Genomic DNA, 10,740 nt, shown 5'->3' on the forward strand with positions numbered 1-10,740 from the left:
CCCACCGGGGCCTCTGAAGTGCGTTCCTTCAGAGGCCCCGGTGGGTGTGATTGTTTGTTTCCAGCAGCCTTGCATGCAGGGGTTCCAGTTAATGCAGTGCTTCGTGTTTTACCTGCTGACTACGTACTGGGACCTGAAGATAAGACTACTAAGCCACGCTAACCACTCCTTGCCGAAGCAAGCTGTAGGTAGGGCGGGCCTCGAAGTGTTGTGAAGAAGCTAAGCGACGTGGATGTTCTGCATCGGTGGCATGTCCAAGGAGTGAAGGCTGGCGAGGAATGGCTCCGAGTCAGCAGCGGTTCTCGTTCTGGTGAAAAATACTCCTTCGGTGGGAGTAAGTACTTCGGCACATTACAGCCGGAACTGGGCATGCAGCCATAGGAAGTTGCAAAGACCATCGGAACACGAGCGCCAAATAGCGTAGATTACAATGCTGCAGAATGACTTGCGGCGAGGACGCACCGCCGCGTAGTACTGGACTGGCAGACGTTGGAGCTGAAACCGTGGGAAGTGAGAGGTCAGTCGGCAGTCTGGAGTACCAGCGCGACCCCAGATAGGATCCAGAGCGAAGGATGCTCCTTCGTCGGAAGCATTGCGTCAAATACCCACCCCTCACCCATCGCGTTGCGCCGGTTTTGAGTAGAATACACAGGAGTTTTCAATGTATCACGGAACTTCAGCTTGTGCGCCTCAGCGGGAATGATCTGAATCAATGGCATCTCCATTGTCAGTTCTTTCGGAGTTTGCCGCGCGAGACGCCCCTCCTCAATGTCCCAGCGGGCACCCTGAATGCAGCGCCAAACAACAACAGGAAGCGTCTCTCTCTTCATTACCTGGGAGTTCCGCCTGTCCCATTTGCAGCTGCAACAAGACTGGAATCAGACTTCTTTTTAGCTGACCCGTGGGGGTGAAAAGAGCACTGCACAGGTGCACTGTTCCTGCTCACCTGAAGCCACCAGGCTGCTTATGTGTATGGATCAGGCAGAAGAGTGCTGCCCGCAGTCATCTCATTCTGCGCCCGCGCGGACCGGCACCGGCGCATTAGTCGCGGAAGTCATTAGGATATTCAACCCATATATTACAAATAGGGGCCTAGCCCATCGGTCACCTGGCAGGAAGTCCTTCCCTTGTCTAGGCCGTGGAACTATTTCAAGCGCTTAAGTACCCCGACGCAGCCTCCTAAGGCCCGGTGGAGGAGAAGAGACGGACGGGCTTGAGAGAGCCGCTGGAGGGCCAGCGATGGCTCACCTCAAGATACAAGCCCTGAAGGTAGGTCCCCTGGCAGAGCTTGGCAGGGATCTGTTCCGGGGACGTGAGCTTCGTCACACAGGTAAACAAAGTCGACTTGTCCAGCGCCCATCCCTTCTTTCGGCAAGTCGCTTGGATCAACGCGGTCAACAGGGAGTCCGGGATATGTAAGCCGCTCAGCCAGAAGCACCAGGGCTCTCCCTGCAGCACAGCCGGATCAAAACACAAAAGTGGGTTTGTCTTCGCGTGGTGCCCGACGCGGCCTGGGGTCCCGTTCGACTGCGCTCTCAGGCTGGTGGTTGTTGATGATCCCGCAACTTTAGGGGACGGCCAGCCTAAGAGCTCAACACTTTGGGATGTCCAGGAGGCGACTGGCCCTAGTTTTGTTTTAGCCTTTTCATCGGTGGCGGGCCCTTTTCACGGGACGTACAATCGGAATTCTGTCGGTAACTCCGTTACTCCGAAGTCGTGCCTGGGCAAAATAGTCTTGCTGTTATGGAAAAGCGCAGGCTTCCGGAAACCAAGTGACTGTAGTCCGCAAATCAAGTCTTGGAGTGGAAACGAGCTGTGAACCTTTGACAGCACTCCGTAGGTTACGGTTGCGCCGGTTCGTGACATGCTTGCATGAGTGGTTAGTGAAGGGTACTGGCAGCGTCACATGGCAGGGGCGACTCGGCTTCGCAAAAACCTTCAATTTGCGGCCATAACAACAAACTAGCTCCGTCTTCGAGCAGCCGTTACAGCAAGAGCGCAAGCTCTGGCAGCCAAAGCGCGCTTGCATCATGAGCCTGTACGCACCTTGTCAATCCATTCTCGGTACTGCTTGTATCGCCTGAGAAAATGACTGATCCATGAGCCGAGAGGCTTTTGACTCGCGGGTGCTAGGCGAGCCCAGTCCTTCGGAAGGAAGCCTGTCACGAGCGCTCCTGCTAAGTCCTCCAGGTCGGCGGACATTCCGATTTCGCCCCGTAACGCTCGCCGAAGATCTGTTAGGCTTTTTCGCATCCTGTCTGCGAGACAGTTGAACCTCTCTATCTCCTGCGTTTACATTCGGAAGGATATCCTGAGGCGCGCAGGGTGCTTAGCGTTGCAGGTTTGCTTCTTCCCAGAGAGCGCGGCGTATGGCGCGGCCCGGGCTATACCTCCGCTTCGGAACTTTCCGGGCACGGCGGACACCCGACTGCCTAGAGATGTGGGCCACACCTCCCACTGCTCTATAGCAAGTGCCCACACCGGGTTAGTGCGTGGTTCATACCTTCGCCGTCGTCGGCACGTGTTTATTGATTGTGTGGAGCACGTATATGCGTTGAATCAGGGCTATGTTCTAGAAGAAGAAACAAGTGTCCTGAGAAGGGCAATGACGGGATTATTTCTCGCCAGCGATCTCGCCGGGATGTAGTTGAGATCTTCCTGGCATACGCGTAACTACCTGCGCGTGCGGTGCCGGGGCGAGGATTCTGAACGGCTGTTGTGGCAAACTCTGCCTGGGGAACGCAGCATCGAGCACCCTATGGGGTGGAGGAATGAGGTGGCCTTCGCACCACGAGAAAACCCGAACCCCGGTTGGCTACTGTGAAACATCACGTGGGCCTCCATGAACTCCAGGACGTCGCCACCGAATGCATCAACCTCCCGGAATGCACCTGGTCCCCCGGTATCCTTGTAGCATACCTACCTGTGAGAGGACAACCTCAGTAGGGGACGGTACAGCGTCTCCTTGGTCGAAGACGAGTTCCTCGAACGACAGCTTCTCTTCAATCCCCACGGCTATGCTTCCGATGTACTCTTCCCGCATTCCGCCACCAGAGGAGTGGGCACTGCTCGAGAAATTCATTTTGAGAATGCCTTCCCAGAGTTTTTTGGCCGAATCCACGAAGTAACCAATCTCGGCGTTTGCGTGCAGCCCGAACACCTCGGGGGTGTTGAACAAGGGCATTTCCTACACCAAGGCGAAACCATATTGGCAGTTTGTCAGTAACTCTAGTCTAGAAAGCGTCTCAAACTCGGCCTCTGTCGCCGGGAGTTTCGGCTCCGAGCGCGACACTGGTGTGGAGAGTGTTACAAACGGGCGGGAGGACGGTTCGCGACGACCGGTGAACGGCCCGCCAATTTTTTTTTGTCCTCCGTTGCGTGTACACGAATGCACACCTGGTCCTTGCGCCTCTCCGGTCATCTAGTACTATGCGATAGCATGTGCTTAACTTCAGCTGAGCAGCTACGCCGGCACAACTCACGCACAACGAAGGGCAGCTGCTGCAGACTGGTGACGGCATCACCACTGCACAGAAGAAAGAACAATGTTAGTTTGTTCTCTCATAGACAGCGCGCAACATGCCGTTGCTTACTAGGTAAGCACGAAGCCAGGGAAAGGCCGGCGGCGATAGGAGGAGAAAGAATTGAAACCGTGGAGAAGAGTGTAGTCAGAAACGCTCACCGGCTGCGTAGTGAACATACGTACAGGTCCGACTATGTGCATATACAATCTAGAATATACACAAGACGCACGTGAGCGTGTGTCCATGTACCCGTACAGAGAGAGCTAAAGACAGTCACCTCACTCTGCTCAGATAGTTACGTATATATGCATGCGAATGGTTCCGTGTCTGCAGACCTCGTAACAGTCAGAGCCGTTTTAGCAGCTGCGTCTTACTTTGATGTAGTCGATATAGACGGAGAGGTTCTCACTCGGAGACGGGATGGCGTAGTCGAAGCCGACTTGACAAAAGTAAAAAGGCTGATAGCTATCAAATATGAAATCTCCCATGTACTCTTCAAGGTATGTGACAAGAATTCTTCTGTCATAGTCATCTGTTACACGTCCTCCATACATCGCCTCGCCAATAAGGTACCGAAGAGTACTCCACGGAATAGGCCCATCGGTGGCGAGAGACTTGTCGAGGTACATGGCTACCAGTCGAGTGGAGATGTTCAAGTCTGCTTCGTTAAAGTCGTACGCAACATTCCATCCGATTTTCCCGTACTTGCGTCTTTCCTGAGATGACGCAATTCACAAAAAAAAAACCACGAGACCAACGCTGGAAACATGGGAGTGATTCTAAACGCTTCGCGCATGCGGTCGCCTGACACGGGCCGTTCGAGCGCGTACTATCACTGCTGCTGCCCAGCAGCTCCTGTCGGCCTGTGCTCCCGCACTTTCGACAACTTGTGGACACAGTACATCACTTGGTTTTCTCTCAGGAATGGTCAAAGAGCAAAGCTCTACGCGGTATGGGTCTTACACACAGATGAGATACCAATCTCCCTCCCTGTCCTCAGTCTGCGGGGAGCGTGATCTGTTTCTCGAGCACACCAGGAGAAAAAAAAGAGACTCTATCAGACTGACTCGCCTCAAGAGCTCGTTCTTCTCTTGTTATGAAGGGAAGGACGCTAACTACGACAACGAATATACTCACGGGAAGAAGCAAAAGTGAGCAGAGCCACACGCGGTTTGGAGCAGCGAACATTGCGGACACGTCAGAGGATAAGGAGAGAGCGTTAGCTGTCGGTTATGGCGGGTGCTGGGTCCGTACCGTGCCGCCGCAGACACTTAGGCTAATAAGTGATACTGTCTCTTTCTGGTTTCAGATATTATTTGTGAGCTTCTGACAAGAAAAGAGCGCCGAGTCTGCCGTGGAGAGATCACTTTCGTCCATGGAGTTGACTTCACATGGTAAAATAAAATCGGCCAATATAGAGCTGAAAAAGCAGACGAGAAGAGCTCAAATCCGAGACTGCATCTACACGATGCTCCTCCAGCATTCGACCTTCGGCTTCGACACGAAGTAGAGTTGAAGCTCAGGTTCTCAAATAAGACCGGGAGGTAGAAGAGCATAGAATCAAGATACATATGTCGGTGGTGCCTCATACTTGTTTCTATGTATGGGTGCACTAGCACATCTAAGGTGTCAATAGACGCTTTCCAGAAACATCCTTTACCTGCACGACCGCATGGAAGAAAGACAGAACGTATACCAGAGAGCTGAAGGCAGGGTGGGAGCTCTCTCGCAGCAGATCGTCTGACGCCTTTGCGTATGACCCTTGCAAATTCGGACGCAAACCATCAGGAGGCTCCGTTACGACTTTCAGCGAACTCTGCAAACAAAGACGCCCTCTGAAAGCCATTCCTAGAGCTAAGAGACAACCCCAAGATCCACGACAGCCCTTTTTGCGCGGAGGTACCCACCCACATGCCTGTTTTGTGACGCCGGACTTGGGACAGGCGCGCCCGTTGAACAGCTCTCACAGCCGTGTTGCCGGAGGCTTTCATTATCTCTGAGTCAGTTTCTTTCCTCTTTCCACGTATGTGGCGTAAGAGAGTCATCAAGAGAAGTGGAAGATGGCAAACAGCCCAGGGGGGAGGAGACGCTACAGTTTGTATTCGCACCTGGAGGATGCTCATGGGGAACTCATCAATTGGCTGTGTCGTCAGCCATAGTCGGAAGTCTTTATGAGGCTTCTGTATTCCTACGAAACACAGGCGCACCAGGGGACCAAGCAATCTGCTAATGCCGCCCTCTTAATCCAAAACATCAGAGAAGACGAGATATTTTGTCCATTTTAGCCTTCGTTACTCATCAGCTTGCAACCGCATATTGAACAGTCCTTACTGAAGACAGCGCCAATACCTCTGTCGCACACAGATTCTAAAAGTCAAGCAGCTTCATTCTGACTCTAAGGAAGAAGACGAAAGCTACCCCGAAGGCAATCAGCATACGTTTCGAAAGGAAAGAGAGGTTAGTCTCCTGATTACAGTAGACCTTCGCTTTTTACTTATTAATCACCTGGAATACAGATAAACTCTCAAGTTCAACGCAATCCTTCTTGCAGCTGTTTTCTGTTTCCCTTCCTTCCGCCGTTCTTTACCTTCTAGGAGCTTCGCGAGTGTCTTGAGCCACGACGTAAGCAAATGACAGTTCTGCAGCATTACCCAGTACCCTCTCTGATAGCCTTTCTCAATGTATTGCTGAGCTAGTGGAGCCATGCCTTGGCCGAGAGCAAGGAATTTAAATTTATTGCCTGTGAAACCTTGGGCTTCGGCAAGTTTTGCCACGTCACTCTGTGGATCTGCTCCAGGGGAGAGAATCAGGACGATTGGACATCTCTCTGAGGATTGGGCTAAAATCTTCGTATACCTGTAAACAAACAGTTTTGCCTAACCCTCCCTGTCTCTCCCTTGTCGTGTGGTATCCAAGGTCTCTTTTTATGTGTCAAGTATTTCCATCATCTGCATATGCAAGTCTCAAAGAAAAACCTGGCATCTTTGTCTTGTGCTATAAGGAAAGCAACACGGAAGACGAGTCCATGATCATCACTGCCCTCGCAAGCGAAAGGTAAGAACAGACCAAGAGAAGCCTTCTCCCGAGAAATGTGCAGTAGCTCGAGCAGTTCTGTCAGTAAGAGTATCGCAAACACAGGAAGATAACGCAGAGTCGGCTTACTGAAGACTAGGCGATTGAACGTAATGCTCATTCAATTTCCAGACAATGAACTGCTTGATGGAAGTCGGCACCCGGTCTACGCGGAATACTCGGACCACGAGGAGCTTTTGAAAGGGAGTTAACGTTTGTCCCCACTTCCCTGGCAAATCTGTCTTCTCTAAGCTGTCAAAGTGGTCATACCAAGTCTTCCAAGCCTATGTACAAGCAGTCGCACAGAACAAAAAGCCTTCTGCAGAATGGCCACAACTTGTTTCGTATGGCATCCTCTAGCAATCCCTTTTTGACAAACCACTCCGGAGTTATCTCAGAAAAGTCATATGGAATCTGTCCTAAGTAGATACCCTGTATATGAACAAGGTGGAATTCCTTTGAACTGAGCTCCTTTTGAACAGCTCGTTGGACAGAAATTTCTCTCAACAAACGCAAGAAAAAGAACTCACTCACTGTAGAACTCTTGCCATCATAACTCGTTACAGATGAGAACAGAAAATTGGTTTGGTCTGTGGACTGATAGTCTTCCCGGTAACTATTTACATGTATGTATGCTGATTAGATGCGTATGTACATACATATGGGCAGCATGATGTGTCTTCATACGGATGTAGGCGAAGTAAGCATGGATACGTATCTGTAGTAACAGTCCACGAGAACAAAAAGAGAAGGCCCATCTGTCACCTCTGACCGATGTTGCATACCCTCCTTTACTTTGTTTGCACTTGTCTGGCAAGTCAATAGTCAGCACACGCCGATGTACACTTATGTCAATACCAGCTATCCTTGTATACGTCTAGACACCAATGAGTCGCGTAACTCGGAAAACGAAGCGCTCGGGTTCTTTTAGTATGTAATCAAAAGAAGAGAAGAGGTTCAAATGTTTTTATGAAGCAGTAAAGTACGGGGTACCTCGGGATCAGCTTTAAGACTGTTGATGAACCCATCGAAAGATTCGTTAAGGACGTTAAGAAGTTGAAGATCTTTCCACCCGCTGTCTGGGAGCCAGGCGAGCATGGGTGGCTTCGGAGGTACTTGGTCAAAGGAAGGATTTCCCATGAAGAAAAACTCCAGCTCTTTTCTATCTAAAGATCCCTCTCCTTCCATGATCATCATGGTCATATGAAAAGTATACATGAGTTTTTGCGATTCGAAGAGACCTACGACAGAGATAAAAGAAACGCACGTTGACGAAAGGGCGTTTCTAGTTGCGTGCGAGAGAATGCGTCGATCTGTCTCTGAAAAACTCCTCACAAGAAGACGTCGTTCTGTTTGGCTATGGAAGTCTCTCATCTTAGAGTCCCCCCAGACCGTGCCCATATATACAGGGAGAAGAAAGAAAATCTCCAATCAACTGCCTACGAATGGCATGACAGAGGGATATTCCCGTGTACTATGGTAGCTTCACAAAGTGAAGGAACTCTCTCTACACTATAGCTCTGGAGTGATGCTGCTGCTGGTGCTGCTTTGTGCAACCTTCAAGTGTAATGAAATAATGGGAGAAGGGAGAGAGATTAGTAGAAATCCATTTCTTACCTAGACAGACATAGTCGTAGGAGAGCTGAGTGATTTTTTCCGTGACATTCTTGAGCCTATTCTCGAGGATACGATCCTGACGTGCCTCACGGAGAGCCGCTTGAAATATGGCCAAGTAGGAGGTCAGCGAGTATTCCAGCATAGTGGATATGTTACGTAGTCCATTCATAGCAAAGTACATGATGGAACCCCGCTTCGCCACACTATAATACTCTCTTCGAGACTGAAAAGATTCAAAAGACCAAGAGGGGAAAAACCTTCGAATGGACACAGGCCGTCAAAAGCTAAGTTTGTTCTTGCTTCTCTCACCCTTCTTGCTCGTGAACAGAAATAACGTCTGCTCAAGCAGACGATTCCCTGCTGCGGCCCTTACTCTAGTCATGTAAGGCTCCTTATTCCTCTGCCAGACCGGAGATTCAGAGTCATGCTGCTATATACCCGTCTCGCGCTACATGTATACCGTAGAATGCCTGAGGAGGAAATGCTTTCTTCTGAGAAAGTGATTTTCGAGCTAGTGTTCCAGCATAACCCTTTTTCTTGTGGAGAAGGCGACAACATGAAGAGATACTTGCGCGTGTCAAACGATACAAGCGTTGCTTGTTTAGGAATGGTTCTTTCATCGCAAAAGGCTTTTGCTGAGTTTGTAGAGGCCATCACTCCACGTGGAAGCCTTCACGCAAGAAAGGGCATGTGTTGCTTGTTCACATGCCTGAGCCGAAGCATGCGCGACTAGGGACTAAACCTTGCGATAGCTGCTTATACACACAGGTTTTACCAGTCGTATCCAAGACCATCGATGTAACCACTTGCGCCTCTTCCTGTTTAGGCAAATCTACACCAGTGCACAACACATACGTAGTGCATACGTGGAGCCACTGTATACGAGTATCTATGTTAGCACAACATACGTATTTCGTTGGAAACGAGAGAACCCTCAAGGTGGGTGGTAGTCTCATACGGTCGCACGACAAAAACGTGTTTGGGATTCATGTAAGATACTCGACTCAAACAGGGGAGGTTTCTCCTTTCCATAGAATGGAGTGTGCCGGATAGGCTGTTCAATAGTACGTGATTCAGTTTGACCTAAGAATCGCAGCAAGTAGAAGTTTGTCTCCTTCTTCACTCAGACAAAAGCTTTCGTTCTCTTCAAAAGGTTGCTGACGCAGCACCTGCAATCCGTATGCATGTGCGCTGAGTATAGAGATTTTCCGCACACTAGATCTGGCCGTATACATGGGTACTCTTCCATCTCTGTGCATGGCCATGCCTACTCCAGAGAGCTATCACTTCGGCGCGCAGATGCTTATCAAGCGTGCCTATTATCAGACTGAGACGAAGCTATTCACCTTGTCAATCTGCTCAGCCGTCTGTTTTGCTTCTGCTAAAGAAAGGGTAATTTCTACAGCCTTTGCCTTAGTTGTCTGCAGAGTTTGAATGAGATCGTCGTTGTCCAAAATGCTTCCTTTGGATACCGCAAGCTCATGGAGAATGACATCCTCTAGATGCTGAATCGATGCATAAGTCCCAGACAAACAAGCAAAACAGGTGCCTGTGAGTTTCTTCACCTCTTTCTCTTCTCTCTCTCTGCAGAAGATTCCTTTCCTTATACTTGCTCTTGCGAGCACGTGAATCCTCGGCCAGATCCTCGCTCAAAACTTCGCCGCTTTTGCATCACAAAAGGTGTCGTAGTATTCCTTAGACCATTAAGAACCCCAATGAGGAGAACAACATCCGCTTCTCCGCCTACCTCCCTCCCTGCCCTTGCATCATCATCATCACTATACTAGCCATACAGCTTTCAACTTCAGATATGCTCTACATCGTACAGAGGATCCCGGCCTCGTTGTCAAGGTCTTGCTAGAAGAAGTAACAAAAAGGACTCAGCACTGTTCCTTCAGAAACGTGACGACGTTGCTGTAGTATCATACATTCAAATTTACTCATGTATGAACTTCGCGGACACGCGAGTTCAGGGAGTAGAGACCCCCCCCAGGTACTCGATCGATCGTACGAAAAAAGGTAAGGTCATTTTTTTCATCACTCTCTCAATCACGTACTTACCTTCATCATTTGCTGTCCTTCACTCATCTTCTGTACAAGCTCCTGTCTCTGTTTTTCTAAATCAGGTAGATCAAACCCTACGACATGAGCGAGGAGCTGCTCAGCGAGGCCACTCATAGTAACAGAGTAGTTGATGACTAGGGTCTTCCCCATAGTTTCCGGCGTAAAACGAGGATTTGAGAGCTTGGTTGTCAAGTACAAGACGAATGAATCATTCCATTCTAATTGCTTTCCTCCTGAGAGCGTCACATTGAAAAACAACGCCAGGAGAAAAGAGATAGCTCACATTCTGTAAAGTCTCCTACTCTGCAGAGAAAAATGCTTCTGTCAGTCACCTGAGGCTGACAGCTGCCATGCTTCGAAGAGTGTTTTCGTCCTCTGATATAGATAGGCGATGATGACTGGCGACGTAAAGCGCTGGAGAAGCGATAGCGGACAAATTGGAAGTCTCATTGAAAAGGAAGGA

The 10,740-nt window shown here is 49.8% G+C and overlaps 1 protein-coding gene across 1 annotated transcript; it reads right to left on the minus strand.

Annotated features, from left to right (window-relative positions):
* Positions 1 to 518: 518 nt before the first annotated feature.
* On the minus strand, positions 519 to 10,510 carry CSUI_010172 (dynein heavy chain family protein; the record flags this gene model as incomplete). The annotated part of the gene is made up of 12 exons (XM_068070277.1): positions 10,275 to 10,510; positions 9,560 to 9,715; positions 8,214 to 8,436; positions 7,590 to 7,837; positions 6,687 to 6,880; positions 6,112 to 6,380; positions 5,594 to 5,712; positions 5,185 to 5,340; positions 3,899 to 4,240; positions 2,924 to 3,187; positions 2,047 to 2,286; positions 519 to 833 (listed from the first exon to the last, which is right to left on the minus strand). The coding sequence occupies exons 1-12, from the start codon at positions 10,425 to 10,427 to the stop codon at positions 519 to 521; spliced, it is 2,679 nt and encodes an 892-aa protein (XP_067917747.1). The 5' UTR covers positions 10,428 to 10,510.
* Between the last annotated feature and the right edge of the window lie 230 nt (positions 10,511 to 10,740).

Source organism: Cystoisospora suis, assembly GCF_002600585.1.
Source record: "Cystoisospora suis strain Wien I chromosome Unknown contig_6803, whole genome shotgun sequence".
NCBI lineage: Eukaryota > Apicomplexa > Conoidasida > Eucoccidiorida > Sarcocystidae > Cystoisospora > Cystoisospora suis.